The following is a 19,951-nucleotide window of genomic DNA, read 5'->3' as shown; positions in this document are numbered from 1 at the left end:
ATGCAAAAGCAAAATACGTGCGGCCTGAGTTCATTGCGTGAGGGATATAACGTTGTGAATTTGGCACTGTTCTTATTGTTCGAAAACTATGAATCGAAGAATATAGTTATGAGGATTTCGATGCACGTCTTGGTGTTGTGCGTGACTGTAGTTAGAAGTATTTTAACCCTTGATTTAACCAAAGAATCGGTAAGTTTGTTCAGTGTCTTTTTATGGCCCCATATAAAAACGCTAGACTCCCGAAGCGGAGGGAGTCCAGCGTACTATTTATGGGGCAAATTGGTGTCGTATTACAGGGGAGAGGGGTCATTTTCCTCATTATTGTTGTCACTGTCCACCATTTTTCTTCCTCCATGGTCCACCCTATCCCCCATAAGTAGTGCAAATTATACGATGTAATCCATCCGCTTCTTGGCCCTACGCCCAAAAGTACCTTCAGGGGGTAGTTCGAATAGAAACCCACCTTTTTTGTGCCGATAGTTTTTCTTTGTGGTGAAGGTCTTTATTTTAAAGGCAGTGGACACTATTGGTAATTGTCAAAGACTAGCCTTCACAGTTGGTGTATATCAACATATGTATAAAATAACAAACCTGTGAACATTTGAGCTCAATCGATCATCGAACTTGCGAGACAATAATGAAAGAAAAACACCCTTGTCACACGAAGTTGTGTGCGTTTAGATGGTTGATTTCGAGACCTCAAGTTCTAAATCTGAGGTCTCGAAATCAAATTCGTGGAAAATTACTTCTTTCTCGAAAACTATGGCACTTCAGAGGGAGCCGTTTCTCACAATGTTTTATACCATCAACCTCTCCCCATTACTGGTCACCATTAAAGGTTTTATGCTAATCATTATTTTGAGTAATTACCAATAGTGTCCACTGCCTTTAAGGTATTGAATAATAAGGTGGGTTTTGTTTTATTTTTAGGAGCTGGGATCATCTGATCAAATCAGTCTTCAGGATTTGTTCGGTCTACGTCCACAAAGAGCCGGTAAGCTCAATCCATGTTTGCCTATAGGGCCTTTTTCACATCTACGGCTTCGGCTTTGGATTCGGCTTCGGGCTCCGTCCTCTCGTTTGAAGCCCTGAGCTTTTTAAAAATATTGTTCACACCATGCAAAGCTTCAAACTCCACTTAAAATTGTCTTTATTTCTCTGCAGCGTGTATCCTTCGGTGTTCTCGTGGACGGCTGGACAGGGCACAGTGCAAATGCATTTGTTGGGGGAACTGGGTTGGTCCAACATGCAGTGGTAACTAAATTGTTTGTCTGTGTATATCTGAATATCAACTGAAGACACTACTTGAAACGTCGAGAAGTAATCTCGTCGCTGTTCGGTCTTATAGACCGTCCTTCTTCAAGAATTTGTTTTGTTTTGTTTTGTTTAATTGACTGATACGTTTAGGCCCTATACGTAATATAAATCCCTCTCTTTTATTATTTGTTCCAACGTGGAAGTCGGATTCTTCGCTAGCCTTACACCAAATACGTTTTTTATGGTCATACATTTTAGGGGTATTTACTATGACCCTCTTCACTTATTGTGGCATATTTTCCTCTCCTAAATATTAAGGCCATATGATAATCCTGTTGGATCCTTTGTTAATGTCCTGGTTATTTCATAGTACGTCAATGCAGGAGTTTCCAGTTTGCGTGTGATGGCAGCAGACGATGCATCAATAAAATGAAAGTGTGTAACGGTCTAAAGGAGTGTCATGACGGTACAGATGAGGAAACATGTGGTAAGCCTGAAGGTAATCTAAAGGTATTCCACATTTTTCTCCAAAGTTAAATGATATCAGGGGGGAGTCAAAGTCCTTGGTATCCTAGATTGGACCATCCCGCATATCTGAGAGGGGGGGGGGGATCAAGCCCCAGGGCCGTGGAGGCGTTTGTAAGGAGCTGACAGATTTGCACTCATACGTGCACAATAATGTACGGACATATAAACATGTACTACCCTCTGATAATGTGGAGTCATCTGTTCTTTGTATAGCTTTCTTCCAGATGTCTTGCTGGCAAGCCTGTGCTATAGGTTCTTAGGTTCCCAACACACCTCCATGCCCTGCCCGTTAACCAAACCTTTTTGGAATTCAGCCAGTAACCAGTGGAAACTTCCTGCATTATGGAATTCATGGGGTGCACCATTTGTTTCTAGAAGGGGGAGGGGGGGGGGGGGGGTGATTCTGACCAATTAACACTGCAGTTTCCGTTTGTATCTCAATTAATATCTCACTTAATTATTATTATTATGAATATAATCCCCCTTTCAGCACTCTTGATGTACCATGTCCACATTATGTTCAAAGTTAAAACAATTACATTCTCTGGTAAGTGGAAACAAAACATTGATATTATTATTTACATTAAAGCTTATAAAAGGTATTAACACAAAATTCAAGGTTTCAAATGGGGGGGGCAAGGGGTGGCACGGGCATCAGTGGTGGGAACACGTGCTCCCCATCATATACACTGCAAAAACTGGGGTGTTAAATTCACACACCACGGGTGTTGTCACATAAATAGGTACCGAAAAGAGAATCAAAATTAACACCATTATGGTGTTTAAACAACACTAATACGTTTGTGTTATTTTAACAACCAATAAGACGTTAGTTTTGATTCTCTTTTCGGTATCTATGTGACAGCACCCGTGGTGTAAATTTTAATACCCCAGAAGTTGCAGTGTACCCTCCCTATATAGTTATGCCACTGCACCAATAATTATTTGGAATAGAGTGAATACAATAAAAAATATACAATTAATACAAGTTTAAAACCTCAAATTATTCTCGTTGAACAGATTGCATCAAAGTATGTGGCAATGGCGGGACTCTCGAAGCTGAAACTTGTACATGTATATGCACATCAATGTGGAAGGGCAGCGTTTGTCGAAGTACGTATAATAATGAACTAATAATTATGTTAAAGGCACTGGACGCGTTTGGTAATTACTCAAAATAACTGTTACCATACAAAACTTAGTTGGTAACGAGCAATGGAGAGCTGTTGATAGTATAAAACATTGTGAGAAAAGGCTCCCTTTGAAGTAACGTAGTTTTTGAGAATGAGGTAATTTCTCACGCAGAAGACTTCAGGCCTGAAACAATTTATTAATTTAGGCATCTGAAAGTACACACATTTTGTGCAAAAAGGGTGTTTTTCTTTCATTGTTCTCTTGCAACTTCGATGACCAATTGAGTCAAAATGTTCACAGATTTGTTATTTTATGCATAAGTTGGTATACACCAAGTAAGCATACTGGTCTTTGACAATAACCAAAGGTGTCCAGTGCCTTCAAATTTTGTTTAGAAAAGGCCCAAAGTTATTATGATCTGAACTATATACTTTATTCCAAAATGATAACATTCTAGCCACATTTTATTTCTTGCATTTCAAGTTTGAGATACTTGTTTCTCAATCATGTTTTCTATTCCTCCCCCTTTGTGAAGTACCAAATCTCGCCAGTACTTGCGGCATTATCCAAAAAGATATGTATCGTATCATAGGCGGAGCTATAGCGTCTATTGAGGACCACCCATGGCAGGTCCAGCTCAGATACCGGTTCTGGCAAATGGCTTGGTTTGAATTTACCTGCGGAGGTACGCTCGTCTCGCCGAAACACGTTGTCACCGCAGCCCACTGTGTGTAAGATAATGGCTAATGCCCTCTCATTTTTATCAGAAGAAGGTTCGAATCCCAGTCGTGACACTTGTGTCCTAGTATTAATAAGCAAGACACTTAACTATTACTTTGTCCTTCGGATGGGACGTAAAGCCGTTGGTCCTGTGTCGTGTGTAACGCACGTAAAAGAACCCTGGGGTGGATGTCACAAAGGTAGTCCTAACTTACGACTAGTCCTAGGCAATGCTAAGAGATAGGAGTTACTGGTCCTAACTTAGGACCGGTCCTATCTCTTAGCATTGCCTAGGACTAGTCCTAAGTTGGGACTACCTTTGTGAAATCCACCCCAGTGCACTTATCGAAAAGAGAAGGGGGTTTGCCCCGGTTTTCCTGCCTGTGGCCTGAATGCACAGTAGCACCTTGTAAACATTTATAATCGAGTCTCAGAATTCATAACTTCAATAACCTATATCTTTCTGTAAAAATAAGTGCCTTGAGTATATCCTTATTGGTAGATACGTGCGTTATAAGACATCGATATTATAACGTTTATGTATTTCTTTTGGAAAAAAGTCCTTCATTTCTTTCTGCAAGATCTTTGAAAATATCTACAATGGTGCAAAGGTTATACATTTTTGGCAAAATCTCTGTGCAAATTTGCGCTGTCATAGATGTAAACATCCCTCTGCTGATCAGAAACTCCATAGCTTGAGTTTGATGATCTTAAAGGCAGTGGACACTATTGGTAATTACTCAAAATAATTATCATCATAAAACCTTACTTGATTACGAGTAATGGGGAGAGGTTGGTGGTATAAAACATTGTGAGAAACAGCTCCCTCTGAAGTGACGTAGTTTTCGAGAAAGAAGTAATTTTCCACGAATTTGATTTCGAGACCTCAAGTTTAGAATAAATTTTTGTTTTGAGGTCTCGAAATCAAGCATCAGAAAGCACACAACTTCATGACACAAGGGTTTTTTCTTCTTTCATTATTATCTCGCAAATTCGACGACCGTTTGAATTCAAATGTTCACAGGTTTGTTATTTTATGCATATGTTGAGATACACCAACTGTGAAGACTCGTCTTTGACAATATTACCAATAGTGTCCACTGTCTTTAACCGCTCAGCCACAACACCCACTCATTAATCAACTAAAGTCACAGTTAGCACTACGTTTGATACTCAAATTATATTACACCGAAACTTACTTGGTAACGGGCAGCAGAGAGCTGATGATAGTGCAAAACATTGTGAGAAAACTCCTTAACAGGGGTGTTTTTTCTTTCGTTATTTTCTTACTACTTCGGTTACCAATTGAGCCCAAATTTTCACAGGTTTGTTATTAATTTATAAAAATGTCATGGTTAGTGAGAATACTGGTCTTTGACAACCAAACATGACGGCAACCCAACATAATATGCATAAAATTAGAAACTTGTGAAAATGTTGGCTCAATTTGTCATCGAAGTTGCAAGAAAATAGAGTGAGAAATAGTACTTCTTTGTATCAAAACTAGGAGCCGTTTCTCAGCTCTCCATTGCTCGTTAAGAAGTTTTTGTGCTGACAATTTTTTTGAGAAACTACCAATAGTGTCCATTGTCCAGTGCCTTTAGATGAAGTTAAATTAGATGTAACATAGCCTTTACGGTTTCGTCTTCAACATACAGAGTGTACAAATCGAGGCACTTGTGGCGACTGTACTTTGGCCGTACAATCCGAGAAAGGGGAGGCAAGCAGGTTCGGACAGTCAAGAAGGTTTACGTCCACGCTCATTACAACTCACTGACGAACAACAACGACATCGCTGTGATGGTTCTCTCGAGTCCAGTTGCCTTATCCCAATGGGTTTACCCGGTGTGCTTACAACAGGAGGAGGAGGAAGAGGGTCAAGTGACGGAGTTTGACAGTCAATCGGAGTGTTATATCAGTGGGTGGGGATCACTAGGTGAGTTTGTGCTCATTTGCGTTACCTTATGGATACCAAGGATAAAACAAAAAAGGGAAAACAAGTTGTCTCCACAGTGTTATAGATGTTGCACATAGCGTCATCGGCCGCCAAATCAATGGACAAGTGCACGCAAACTCTAAGAGCCAATGAGAGCCTTTCACGTGAGCACGTTTCAACAACAAAGATGACATTTTTCTGCAAGGTATGTGGAGCTATAATTTTGAAGTATGAATAAGACCTACTTTATCACCGGTTAGCTTGATAGAGTTGAAGACACCGGACACCTTTGGTTAAAGACCAGTCTTCTCACTTGGTGTATCTCAACAAAATGCACAAAATAACCAACCTGTGAAGTTTTGAACTCAATTGGTCGTCGAAGTTGCGAGATAATAATGGAAGACAAAACACCCTTGTCACACGAAGTTGTGTGCTTTCAGATGCTTGATTTTGGGACCTCAAAATCTAATTCTGAGGTCTCGAAATCAAGTTCAAATATTTTAGTGGAAAATTGCTTCTTTCTCGAAAACTATACGTTACTTCAGAGGGAGCCGTTTCTCACAATGTTTTTTTAAAATACTATACAAGTAAGTTTTTTTGAGTACAATTATTTTGAGTAATTACCAATAGTGTCCAGTGCCTTTCATCTTGTTTTCTGTGTATATAGCATCTGGTGGTAGATTTCCGTACTACTTACAAGCTGCCCAAGTTGTTATTGTACCCCAGTCAGTGTGTGATGGGGTATACGAGAGATACACTGATAATATGATCTGTGCATCAGAGTCATTGCAACTGCTAGGACACGTTGATACATGCCAGGTAAGTGTTAACCAGAAAGTAAAACATTCATTGATTTATTTTCCAAATTTATATGTAGTCTTCGTTTAAAGGAACGTCACAGAATTAGTAAGAAACAAAAATCGTGAAGATCACAGATTTACATAAAACTTACAACGGTCTATTGATGATGATAGTAGAAAACATCCCTTGAAATATTTCTGTCTGAAATTTAATAATTGATGAGACATAAATAATCTAGTTTCGCGTTTGGAGTCTATCGCCCAGAGAGCGTTTTATTCATTTTTGTTTTGGCATCGATGCAATGCAAAATTTGTTATCGTTTTTTCACTATTCTCTCGTGACCCAGATGGCCGATCGATCTCGAACTTCTACAGGTTTGCCACAGTTTATGTATATGGTGGATTACATAACGTGCTTACACAGCCAGCAACTTTTTTTGCTAGCAAAACCAAGTTTGTAATGTTCCTTTATAGGCACTGGAATCCAGTTTTTATGATAACAATTACTTTGAGTAATTATCAATAGTCTCCAGTGCCTTAAGTCGATTAAAAACATGCTGCAACTAGTTTAAATCGATTATAATGAATTTCAATCTAAAATTTTGGCAATTGGATATTAGTTGAAATAATAATATTGTGTTGGTTCTTCAGGGTGATTCTGGTGGTCCGCTAGTCTGCAGTTCTTTGGGTGAGTTTGGTATCGTCAAGTGGTATCTGGTGGGAACAACTAGCTTCGGCGCGGGCTGTGGGGAGCCAGAGTATCCCGGTGTCTACACGAGAATGTCCAAGTACGTGACATGGCTTCACCAAAAGATGACTTGAAAATGAGTTATACACACTAGGTATAAAAATTCATTTTCTTTAATTATAAGTGAGAGGCAAAAAAGTAATAACTCATCTCTCAAAATTGTTTTCCAGTTATTTTTTCTTCTTCATATTTTTATTTCTTTCCATTCAATTTTTATATTTACAATACCGAATGATGTCAAGTACGATTAACATAATTTACAAACTTAATACACACAAACGACTGCACCCTACTTACAATGCAAGTCAAATAATTTACAACATCACTTTAAAAAAAACCTCCCAAACTCCAAAAACTCCAAATGTGTCGAGTTAAATTCTCCCACATTGATCATGTAAATCTGAATCAATTACTCTTGTTCAGCAGAATAAACCATAATAATTTAACTTTTTTTTAATTTAAATATGCACATTAAATTTGATCATCTAATCGAGCCCTGCAAATTTATTTTCCTAAAATATATACATGCAAAAAGGTAGACCAAACTACAATGTGAGTCTTGTTTGTGGATGCTAGATGGCAGCAGAGTTACTAGAGCCAAGTTCTATATAGCTGTTAAGCAGAAAATTCTGCTGAAAAATTGCTTTGCTAAGCAAAAATAGGGTTTGGGTACCAGTCGCACACATGGTAACTGTATCGTGATCTAGCTGGTTTTTGCTGAGCAATTTTTGCTAAGCAAGATTTGTTTGTGCTAAGCAGGTTTTTATGCTTACAGGCTTTATGAAATTGGGCCCCGAGTTCAATAGATCTGTAAGACCAGTGCACATCTTTATCCTAGCACATAAAGATAGGAGACATTAACATTACGCTGTCTTAATAAGTTTTATTTGGTGAATAAATATAAACCTAGTGTCAAAATGGACATCAAGGCAACTGTTTGTAAAAAAAAGGGTTTTGTTTTCCACAGAGTTATGAACCTGACATACAAAAGTGAGGCACTAAATAATTAAATCTTGCACCAGAACCCTAAAAGTTTTATCGTCAAATTTTTCCCAGAAAAATTCAAACTTGTTTACTTTTTTCACCAGGTAAATTTTGACTGATGATTCGAAACAACAAAATAGTATAAATGTTTCATACATGCCAACTTAATGCGTGAATATTTGTAATAAATCGTTTGTACATGGCTGCAGTGCAGGTAACAAGGTTGGGTCCCGACAAAACTCATTATTTGAACATTCAGTGTCTCAAATGAAAGTTATAAATTCCTTGACTAAAAAGAGCTATCAAAGTTTGTACGCTACCGTTTTGGCAAACAAATTGTGCAAGTGCATTAGCAATGCATGTTTAATGCAAACAAATTACTGAATTTTGTGGTCATCAGTTAAGGGCGATACGACGCATAATGTGACAAAATAATATTCTAAATAATAAATAAACACGCGCTCTGTACAGAATTAACAAACTGAAAATATAAGTCTGGCAGTCAATTTGTAAATGAAACAATTGTGCTCCCACAAAAATGAAAGTCAAAAAATGTTTGAAAACATTTTGTACATGTACCTAGATTTTGTTCATGGTATTTATTCCTGCCATTGCAGAAACCGAAAAAGGTCTCTGCATGTGCGCCATTGTATTATAATTATACTCATTTCTTTTTGACCAAATCAACTGGAATTTCACTTAGTTTCCATATCTATATGAAGCCACGTGTGGTATACGTTTTAGTATCAAGTAAAAGATAGTATCCTCTCTCACAAACAAGCGTTGGTCTGAAAAATCAGTCAAAAGTGATTTTAAGACAAATTGTTAATGTCATCCAGAACAAACAAAAAACCTTGGTATTTAGGGACGTGTTACCAGAGAGATGAAGTTGTTTCCATATTACGACCATTATCCACTCATCGGTTGTCTGTTGTTGGTAAAGTTGCTATGGTTACAGCACAGTGTACGCCGCTCGGCTCAGCCACGTCTAGTTGTGCATGTTTATCTTGAAGCAAAAGCAGTCGATCGTGTCACACTCCGGCGCCTGGCAAGCACAGTCGCATCCTGCACACTGTGGTTTGAGGAAAGGGGGGGGGGATGGAAATGGAGAAAGATGATATTGAAAGGGTCATTTTACATTATAATATGGATTTACAACATCTTGTAAACCATTACATGGTGCTATAAAAGGATTAGGGGCCGATTTCACCAAGCAATAAAATCCATCGTGAGACAAATCGTCAGTATCATGCAACTACAATTGATTTGCAGTTATGATCAATCTTATCTCTTTGTGAAATCGGACCATATAGTCTCACAATAGACCCTTCCCATGAAATATGTAAATTGCACGTAGCGCGTGCGCACTAACGTTTTGGTTGGCAAAATGAGGGAACATCGCGCTGTTTTGTACACGGCTAATGGGTGCGTGACGCAGACGCGATTGCGCGTCTGCTTAGTGCACAACTCTATGCCGTTTGCCAACCAACAGGGTATGTACGCATGCGTGAATGTAATTAGCATACTTCATGAGAAGGGTCCATTCAAACGTAGTCCCACATACCTTGCAGGAAATGCTGTATGTTGAAGCACTCGAGTGTCACTGAGTGACAGATATGCACGCTGTATAAGAAACTACCATTTTTACTTTTATTTATTTATAAAGCGCACATTCTAAAATACATTACTCATTGTGCTTCGGCAAAATGAAATAGATGTACAATGATTAAACATTGTGAAAACTCATTGCTAAGAACAGACAAAGTACGCTTGTGTAAAGAGCAGTCATCTTTAGTTCTGTTTTGAAAGTCTCCGCAGAAACAATTACATGTATAAACCTTATGATTAGTGAGAACATTTGTGTGGAGTTAATAGCAAAGAATAACTGGACTGTCATTTATGACCAGCCCCTGCAATAAAATATAGCCCTGTATGGAAAATTACCTATATCTAAAAGAAAACCAGGCAACAACTGCAGATATAATCTATGGAAAAGTCCAAAGAGGTCGAATGCCAATGATTCTTTTTTAGTTACTTCTATATTTCCCAGCCGTCTGTTGACCCGATTCAACACATGTCATCATCACACTATCTTGGTCGCACCATTTTGGGAGTCAATTTTCGGGTGTGTTATACAGTCTAGTTCACATGCAATTTGACTCCCAAAATGGTGAGTGCGGCAGACAGAGGCTGCTCGTGACATTTGTTTGCTTTTGCGGACTAGTCACTGTCATCAATTAGTGTACATGTAGTCAGATCATACGATTATATAACGCTATGGTTTACACTGTATAGCATATTAACATGGGTGAAACATAATGACTAATGAATAATGAAAGATTTCACTATGAATTTTCAAAGATTGTACATTTTATCTCGGGTCCTTTTCAAAACCATGGCTCAAGTCCCACAACAAAATACTGTCTGCGAATTCGAATGCAATATGAATTTTGACTTCAATGACTAATGAATAATGAAAGATTTCACTATTAAACGAATTTTCAAAGATTGTACATTTTATCTCAGGTCCTTTTCAAAACCATGGCTCAAGTCCAAAACTAAATACTGTCTGGGAATTTAAATGCGATATGAGTTTTGACTTTACAGCCCTGTTTTTTGCAGCAAATGTTTCGTTTCGCAATCGCATTCGCAGGGAGCATGAACCGGGCTTAAGCCAGGGTTTCCAAAAGGGTCTTACACTGCCATGGAGAGTGATTTGCATAATGGATGATCATAAGATGTAATTGCAATAAAACTTTGATACAACTGAAGCAAAGCAACTTTATGAGAACTAGTTTTCCTGAACACATGCAATAAGCAGGATTTGACAAAAATATATATGGGAAAGACCTGGGTTGAGATCTTGACATCATGGTCTAAAAACAGAGTCAACATTTCTACTGTCGTTGACAACCAAATCCTAAATTAAAATAGGATATATGCACTGACAGAATAAAACAATTGGGAAGAATGAGCACATTTAACCTTTTCAGGAGACCTTCACTGCAAAATTGATATTCAACTTGCCCAAGACTAAGTAATGTTTAAAGCTTTGCATGGTGTGAATCATAATAAACTATATAAACTTGTGGTTACAACAAAGTACGAAATCACTTTTTGAGGGAGTGTTGACTCTGAAAAGAGCCGGTTTGGTCTGAAGATGAGCAGAGTATACTGTTCGAAACCGTTTCCAAAAATTCAAGCCTTGCTAACACTAAAAGACCAATTTTAAATGTACATCTGTTGGACTAAAGGTACTTCTACAGATGAAGATACCCAAAGGTCTTCAATAAAATCAAAAAAGGATGATTTAACAAAAATACTCACTTCACAGCTCAGACAGGAGCAAAGACCCCCATCCCCACAACATGAGTCAGTTAGGCTCCCATCACAACACGATGGGCCACCACAACTGCAACAGGACTTGAGAAAGAGGTTGTGTGTGTGTCGAGAAAGGTAAACATTCAGGGGTGGTTAGTAGGGGTGTGGTTAGTAGGGGGGGGGGGGGTTAGTAGGGGTGTGGTTAGTAGGGGAGGGGTTAGTAGGGGAGGGTTTAGTAGGGGAGGGGTTAGTAGGGGTGTAGTTAGTAAGGGAGAGGTTAGTAGGGGTGTGGTTAGGAGGGGTATGGAATGGTTGGGGTGTGGTTAGTAGGGAGGGGTTAGTAGGGGTGTAGTTAGTAGGGGAGGGGTAAGAGGGGAGGGGTTATTAGGGGGGTGGTTATTAGGGTGTGTGGTTGGTCGGGGTGTGGTTGGTCGGGGTGTGGTTGATTTGGGGTGTGGTTGATTTGGGGTCTGGTTGGTCGGGGGTATTGCTAAAAGGGGTGTGGTTAGTAGGGGAGGGTCAGTAGGGGTGTGGTTAATAGGGGAGGGGTTTGAGGCTAATGGGATAGGGTTAGTGGGGGTAAGAGTAGGAGGTGAGTGGGACAGGGGTATGAGGTAAGTGGGATGGGGATGAAGTTTGAGGTTGGAAGTGAGATACAGGTATGGGGTAATAGAAGGATTGGGATTTGAGGTAATAGTGGAATTAGGGTTGGGGATTGAGGCTTGTAGGATAGGGATGATGCTAAATGGGATAACAATATGAGGCAACAGCTGGAATTCGGATAGGGTGCTTTGTAGTGGGTAGGTGTTTGGTAGGTAGGATAGGGTGCTTTGTAGTGGGTAGGTGTTTGGTAGGTAGGATAGGGTGCTTTGTAGTGGGTAGGTGTTTGGTAGGTAGGATAGGGTGCTTTGTAGTGGGTAGGTGTTTGGTAGGTACATGTAGGATAGGGTGCTTTGTAGTGGGTAGGTGTTTGGTAGGTAGGATAGGGTGCTTTGTAGTGGGTAGGTGTTTGGTAGATAGGATAGGGTGCTTTGTAGTGGGTAGGTGTTTGGTAGGTAGGATAGGGTGCTTTGTAGTGGGTAGGTGTTTGGTAGATAGGATAGGGTGCTTTGTAGTGGATAGGTGTTTGGTAGATAGGATAGGGTGCTTTGTAGTGGGTAGGTGTTTGGTAGGTAGGATAGGGTGCTTGTGTGAATGGGTGTTTGGTAGGTAGGACAGGGTGCTTTGTAGTGGATTGGTGTTTGGTAGGTAGGATAGGGTGCTTTGTAGTGGGTAGGTGTTTGGTAGGTAGGATAGGGTGCTTTGTAGTAGGTAGGTGTTTGGTAGGTAGGATAGGGTGCTTTGTAGTGGGTAGGTGTTTGGTAGATAGGATAGGGTGCTTTGTAGTGGGTAAGTGTTTGGTAGGTAGGACAGGGTGCTTGTGTGAATGGGTGTTTGGTAGGTAGGACAGGGTGCTTTGTAGTGGATAGGTGTTTGGTAGATAGGATAGGGTGCTTGTGTGAATGGGTGTTTGGTAGGTAGGACAGGGTGCTTAGTAGTGGGTAAGTGTTTGGTAGGTAGTAGTAGTGAAGGGGTGTTTGGTGGGTAGGATATGGTGCTTAGAGGTGGGTAAGATTTTGGTAGGTAGAATAGGGTGCTTAGTCGTGAAGGGGTGTTTGGTAGGTAGGATAGAGGGTGCTTATATTAGTAGTTGATGTAAGATGGGGTGCTTAGTAGTGAATGGCTGTTTGGTAGGTAGGATATGGTGCTTGTTTAGTAGTGAATGGGTGTTTGTTATCTAGGGTTTGACACACAACAATCTTTCAATGCAACCAAAAGTACACATGTACATCTTTTCTCATTTCACTGAATGATCAGGAAAACTATTGATCATTTCAAATGAAACTCTGCTGGACACAAATATCCCTCACAAAAACTAACTACAAAGGAACAAGTCTTTAACCACTTAACATCGGATAAAGTGTTTATCCGCAAAAATACTTTTGAAAGACTTACACACAATACGGTGGATGTTTTTTATTATCCAGGACAACTTAAGATTTTCCCAATTTTTTTTTTACTGATAGCCGGACAGCTGACAATTACATCTAAGAGACTTTCAAGCGTGTAGCGTTCACAGGCAGGCACCTACCAAGATTTGCTTCTTTTCACACACACAAAGAGCAACAACAGTTCTGGAAAAGATGCTCTGTGAAATCCCTTTCCGGGGGTTATTGTGTAATCCCCAATTCCAAACCTTTGTCCTGTTTTGTACAAATATGGCAAACGAAAATGGCCGAGCCGCCACCGTTTTTTGTCATTAAATTCAGCTCAATGGTAGATAAGTCCAAGCATTCCAAGATCCCAGCATACCGTGGCAGATTTTGGGCCGTGGCTCATGGCAGAGGTTCAGCAAGTCACAGCAAGGTGTTTCTCACTTTTCTCACACAACACCAAATCCTGGAGCTAATTGTGAGAACCGTTGTTGTTTTTCCTTTGTCAAGTCAGGATTTCATTGTGGCAAATGATATTTTCCAAAGGCAAAATCTCTCTCAAAAAGTCCCCGTCCCCACATTAAGATGCGGGCGGGCTCATAAATGTATTAAGAATACTGACATTAAATGGTTAACAGGTACAGGGTGACCTTTTAACTTCTAATGGTGGACTTTGTGAGTGGCATGTTTTGAAATGAAAGTTTCTATGCATACTTCTACATGAACTTGGTGTGGAATATTAACACTAACATGGCGGAGAAGGGGGTGAATTGAGGTAGCCTTTAATCACTTCACATTGGATGCCGTCTTCTTTGCCAAAAAGCATGGCATCAAAAGATTGCAACAACATCTATACTTTGGGTTCCTGATTAGCTTCCCTGTCGCTGTTGTTCCACACTGAAGCCTGGTTCATACTTCCTGAAGTGAATGTGGACGTTACAAATTCGCATTGAATAATTCGCAGCAGTTGAGCTGTGCTCGACTCTTGCGAATATTCACAGCGAAAACAGAGTTGTGACGTCAAATTCACGTCAAATTCGCTTCGCATTTGCATTCGCAGGATGAACCGGGCTTAAGGCGATGACGCAATGGAAGATCTTACAGCGATGACGGTTTCTAATTTGGCTTTAACCCTTACACTGTGTTTATAAAGCACTGTAAACTCAGTACTTTCCCGAGTTCTGTGAACAGAATCCATAGGCCATGACCATAGCTAGCTAGAGCAGATGTCTTACCACTAGACCACCAAGCTAGCCTGATGCCTATAGGCTGTTCAAATCCTTGGCATAGGCGGTACCACATGATTTAATCAATGTTAATTTGTTTGCATCAGGGAAAAACAATATAATTTGGTTTAACCTTCTAACACATAACACTTTCACGGAATATTGAAAGGTTTAAAATCAAGACCAATCAACCTAAAACATCGATCTTTTTTAGCAACGAATGGAAGAGTTCAGATGAAAACAATAGTGCATTGTATAGCCATACCTGTACATATTACAGACACTAACTAAAGGAGTCTTAAGGTTCTGTAGAGTATAGGAAGATGAATTTATGGAGGATTTAACAGATGGAAAAACAAAAAGATGAAAAGCAGGATACCAACGGTGAGCCGGTAAATGGAGCATGATGCAAGTTAATGTCCTCTCTCGGTATCGAGATCGCTTGCTTTGAAGACAGATCTTTGAAGTCGCATGCATTTAATGAGATAACGATTAAGATGACTGCATGCTTTATGATGATGAAGTGATGAGTTGCTATGGTAACTGGTGTTGTTGGTAACCAAGAGTCCAAATCAGGATTTAATTGTACCCACATTGGGATAACCAGGGCCCAATTTCATAAAGCCTTTCAGCACAAAAACTTGCTAAGCACAGAATAGAATTGCTTAGCAGAATCAGGTTACCAGCCCAAATTACTTTAAGTTTGCATTGTTGTGTCTGGTGCCGACTCAATTTTGCTTAGCAATAAATTTGATAAGCAATATTTTCTGCTTAACAGCTTTATGAAAGTAGGCACAGGTTTCAATGAGAGTAAGTGTAAAAATGCCAATGGAATTCTTATTAGACACAAAATGTTCTCCGGTCACTAGAAAAGGTATATACCCCCAAAAAGGTACACTATCTGAGATTGCATAGAGGTCACCCAAACAGGGTACAATATATCCCCCGATCAGGACTTCATGGAAAAACCACCAACACCCCTGGGCAATGAAGCAAGCAATCGGCTGATGAAAGACATTCATGTAAAAGCCATTGTCAAAAACAACTAAAATACTCACTTCACACCCAGTGCTTGAGCAGGTATCCCCGCCCCCACATAACTAAAAATAATATATTATCAAGGTCAGGGGAAGAAGAAGGATTTGTCAAAGAAACTCAAGAGGCTGCATGTCAACTAATCGGGGTTGATATTAGTTTACTGGTATGATTACTATCAACTTATCAGTTCAATAACTATCAACTTTGGGTTGATAGCTATTGACTTCCTGGCTGAACGCCTATCAACTTAATAAGTTGATAACAAATTATTGTGCCCAAAAATGTCAATTGATCAGGTCAATAACTATCAACTTTGGGTTGATAAAACTATTATCTTACTAGATTGATGCAAATTATTAGGCTGATAAATATTGGGTTGATTGATATCGAAAATGAATCGAAAGTTATTAACTTTGGTTGGTTATCAATTTTGTTTACTTTTTGGACTCAAGAATAATTAAAAACCTTGTGAAATTATTAGTTTAGGTTAATCGAGTTAGTTCATTCTGGACTTTTTGTTAAAAGATAAAGGATAGCTATGTCATGTTATGTTAGTTCAGAAGTCAAAGTTAAAATCCAACAAGCACACTTGGCATTCAAATAAACTTCATAAGCTGCTGAATTGAAAACATAAATAGAGGGGAGAAATCTGAAGATTTATGATTATTATGATCTGAAAATTGAAGCAAACTTAGTAATGAATTACTTAACTTGTTTGATTTCTCTATGGGCCATTTCAAAACCAAGGCTTAGACTCGAGCTTCAGCTTAGGCTGCATCTATATGATTTAAGCCCCTTAGTGAAAGCATAATTTTTTTTATAGAAAACCTGAAGGAGTCTAAGCCAGAGCCCTAGGCTCTCTGATATGAGGAAAGTGGACTAGTCTGACTTACCTCGAAACCTGAGCTGTCGTCTCCACAGCAGGTTTCATTTTGACACGTCTGGCAGGATAAACATTTAGCAATGCTGCACCTCTGAAAATAATGAAAAAAAGAAAAGAAAAAAGAAAATTGTTTAAAATTTGGAAATAGCACTAGCTGAAGCTCAGACTCCATTCTCCCTCACCAGTCTCCCCTTAAGGCCCGGTCCCACTGCAGCGATAACGAGAACGAGAACGATAACAACGCCAAGAGAACGCATTCTATTGGTTGAATGAGCGGGTGCGTATTCTGCGTGGAGCAATTCAACCAATAGAACGCGTTCTCTTTGCGTCGTGATCGTTATTGTTCTTGTTATCGCTGCAGTGGGACTAATCATGTTTTTCCTCCCCGTCACATAGACTCCCCCTCCCCCTCCCTCACCCCCCCCCCACCCACCCTCCCTCAACCCTTTCATAGGGTGCGTTTGATTAGCTTCCCTGTGTTGACCTTGCAGTGCTCAGTGGGTGAGCCCCTGACAAGAGCTAATCGAACGATCACTCACCCTCTCGTGGTGACGTCATGCACCTGGGGCCAGCCCCAAAGTGACCCACTCCACAAGCAGGGCACTGATCAGGGGCTGACCCGGGTGAAGCCCTGGAATGACGTCAAAGCTTTTCGAAAGTACTGGGGGAAGACCGGGGTCGACCCAGGGAAGCTAATCGAACGCACCCATACTTACATCATCAGGAGGTCCACACAGAGAGTCAAGACATGACTTGGTGTTAGGGTAGGCACAGCAGTTGCACCCCTCGGCACAAGAGATCCAACAATCACAACACTGTAGACTACCGTCTTCTTTTCCGCAGGGTGAGCAGGCCATGCAGATGCCCCGTGCCTTGTTTCAACAACAAACAAGCGTTTCGTTAAATACAAGAAACAATTATTTCAATTGCAAAGCAACACAGTGTGCACTTAATTACCCCAAAGACAGTTTGTTAACACCATTTTATACAAGATGATTGAAGAAATGATAACTTATCACAAACATTGACTTGAGACTTATTACAACAGCATCACAGTTTTCAAACCATGTAAATTATGTGCAATTCTGTGAGCATTTATATTTCCAATCTTTTAGCTGACACACCCTTTAAAACCCCACAAACAGGCCTTAAACTTCCCTCTTAAAGGGGCACACCAATGTTTCTCTTAAAGGGGCACACCAATGTTTCTCTTAAAGGGGCACTTCTATGAATCAAATGTAAATTTGTATTGGAACTTTGCAGAGAGCGAAAGTACAGGGCACCACGGCAATTGATGTGGGTGCCATGGGTTATTCAAGGCCTGCACAAGTTAATATTTACCACAAGACATTGGCGAACCACAAGAAGAATAACAATTAGAAGTAGGTATCCTCCGACGGCTAAAACAACGATGACTGGGACGGGCAGGAGCAGCTCATTGGGGGCTGGTGTCGTAGCCTGTTTAGAGAAAAGCATAAAATAGTTACACAGTTTATTTTTGGATTATGAACAATTTTAGGCCTTGTTGAATTTCATTCGAAAAAGGCACATCAATAGTAAGGGGTAATTCTATCAGGAAAATTTTAATTTATTTTGGAACTTTGCAAAGGGCAACCACAGCAAAGGCAAAGGGAACCAAGGCAATTGCTGTGGGTGCCATGGGTTATTTTGAGGCCTGATGAGTGTCGTGTTTCACGAATGTTTGATTTCAGCACTGATTTTTCCAAGACCTATAGGCATAATGAATATATCCACAGGCAACTTCTTTTGTGACGCTACAAAATTGAATATGGCACCAGTCACAAGTCAGTAATTTCAGTTGTTAATTTGACTGGTACATGTAACCCAAATTCTGCTGAGCAAAATTTTTGATGTGCTAAGCAAACTGTTATGACATTCTATACTTACGGTTTCCATGAGGCAAGACCCTACTCAACAGATGCTACATTAGGTTGTGTTTACTTGAGCACCAAAGACCATCGTACCGATAGATCATCATTATTGGGGTTAAATGTTCGCTATGACGAGATGTTTGGCAACAGTTCACACTGTCAAAGCTTTGGAAATAAAAGAGAACATCAGAAAACTTTATTAATTTTCCGCGAAATGATGTCAAATGGGGAAAAAGCATAATTTGAAGACACCTTCAAATATTTGATCCACCTGAATATGAATGTTACAGTCAGGCATTGTCAGGAGTTAGATTCAAACACTTATTGTGATGACTCAGCCACCACACCACAACTTGAATTCAGTGCTCTAGATCACTTGAACACGACATGCAGTCAGCGTTTTGGCATCCTACTGCAGACTGGTGGAAATATCACATCAACTTTTTTCTGAAGACAATGAAGAAATTTTGATTTTAGATGTGTGAGGAAAACTCCATGTGCTTTGGGGAAAAAAAACACAATTACTAGATAGCGACTGACATCTAAGATCATGCAAAACTTAATATTTGTAGACTTAATATTTATTACGCTTATCGGAATTTATTACAGTATGCAGTAAATAAAAAATAAAAATTTGTTGACATTTTCACTTAAAATATTTTAATATTTTCCCCATATTGGCACACCATGGAATCCCAAATAGTAACCACCTCACGTTATCCATCTAGTGACTAAAGCAGAATGAAACTCAATCTAGCAGATAGTAATTTTGTTTTGAACTTTCGAGGTTGGATGATGTTTCTTTGACTCATTTGAATGTTGGCATAATAATGCACTAGTGATTAGTACCAAAAATCAATCATTTTACAAATGTTTGAGCATAACCAACGACAGGAAACTTTTTTCTCAGCATGATTAAGCCTGATGAAAATACAGACTGTGAGTAAACTGCATAGCTTCTGTCACTGGTGCAGCTTGCACAATCTCGCGGTAAACGGGAATCAAAGTTGGGGACCGAAAACATAAGGGTCGATAACGTATGACGCTACGATACTGCGATAATCGTAATAATGTGACCGTAGGATGGAGGGTTAGTAACTCATCCACACTCAGCTCGGTCACTGCAGTGTCCATCACTGTCTGAATTAGCCTCACTTGCGTGATATGGCCATTGGCCACACAAGTGGGGCTTTGTCTGAATGGTGATCAACATCAACCTGAATCAAAATGTCAACACAATCCTGACATGACAATCAACTCAAAAAAAGGCACCCGACCCGATCAACACGCACTCAATTTGATCCCTTTCCGTTTCGAACAAATAATACATACACCGACAAATTGTACCCTTGCTCCAGCAATCCATGAAATTTCATAGAAATGTGTACATTTAAACAAAGAGCAACTTACCGATTAAACTAGCCGCGCAGGAAATATTCAAAAGAGCTTCTCTCGTTGCTAGTCGGCCATCATGAATTTGACACCGTACCCAATTTTCAGCACAAGAGGGC

General features: G+C 39.8%; 2 protein-coding genes across 5 annotated transcripts; one reads left to right on the top strand and one right to left on the bottom strand.

Annotated features, from left to right (window-relative positions):
- Position 1: 1 nt before the first annotated feature.
- Positions 2–7,495, top strand: LOC117290349 (tryptase beta-2-like). 2 transcript variants are annotated; one of them, XM_033771692.1, is made up of 9 exons: positions 2–189; positions 931–994; positions 1,165–1,254; positions 1,628–1,744; positions 2,806–2,898; positions 3,455–3,650; positions 5,298–5,575; positions 6,243–6,394; positions 7,027–7,495. In XM_033771692.1, exons 1-9 carry the CDS (start codon positions 109–111, stop codon positions 7,195–7,197), a joined length of 1,242 nt encoding a protein of 413 aa, XP_033627583.1. In that variant the 5' UTR covers positions 2–108; the 3' UTR covers positions 7,198–7,495. The 2 variants fall into 2 exon arrangements, with proteins under 2 accessions (XP_033627583.1, XP_033627582.1); XM_033771691.1 differs by having other exon boundaries at positions 1,628–1,756.
- Positions 7,496–7,580: 85 nt separating this feature from the next.
- LOC117290351 (keratin-associated protein 5-4-like) lies at positions 7,581–19,951 on the bottom strand. 3 transcript variants are annotated; one of them, XM_033771695.1, is made up of 7 exons: positions 19,851–19,950; positions 18,457–18,605; positions 17,890–18,006; positions 17,265–17,420; positions 16,559–16,639; positions 15,686–15,727; positions 7,581–9,179 (listed from the first exon to the last, which is right to left on the bottom strand). In XM_033771695.1, the coding sequence occupies exons 2-7, from the start codon at positions 18,463–18,465 to the stop codon at positions 9,096–9,098; spliced, it is 489 nt and encodes a 162-aa protein (XP_033627586.1). In that variant the 5' UTR covers positions 18,466–18,605; positions 19,851–19,950; the 3' UTR covers positions 7,581–9,095. The 3 variants fall into 3 exon arrangements, with proteins under 3 accessions (XP_033627586.1, XP_033627588.1, XP_033627585.1); XM_033771694.1 differs by lacking the exon at positions 7,581–9,179 and adding an exon at positions 9,656–11,530 and having other exon boundaries at positions 19,851–19,951; XM_033771697.1 differs by lacking the exon at positions 15,686–15,727 and having other exon boundaries at positions 19,851–19,949.

Source organism: Asterias rubens, chromosome 5 (genome assembly GCF_902459465.1).
Source record: "Asterias rubens chromosome 5, eAstRub1.3, whole genome shotgun sequence".
Classification (NCBI taxonomy): Eukaryota; Metazoa; Echinodermata; class Asteroidea; order Forcipulatida; family Asteriidae; genus Asterias; species Asterias rubens.
Note: the sequence above shows the minus strand (reverse complement) of the source record. Positions and strands in the feature narration are given on the sequence as shown.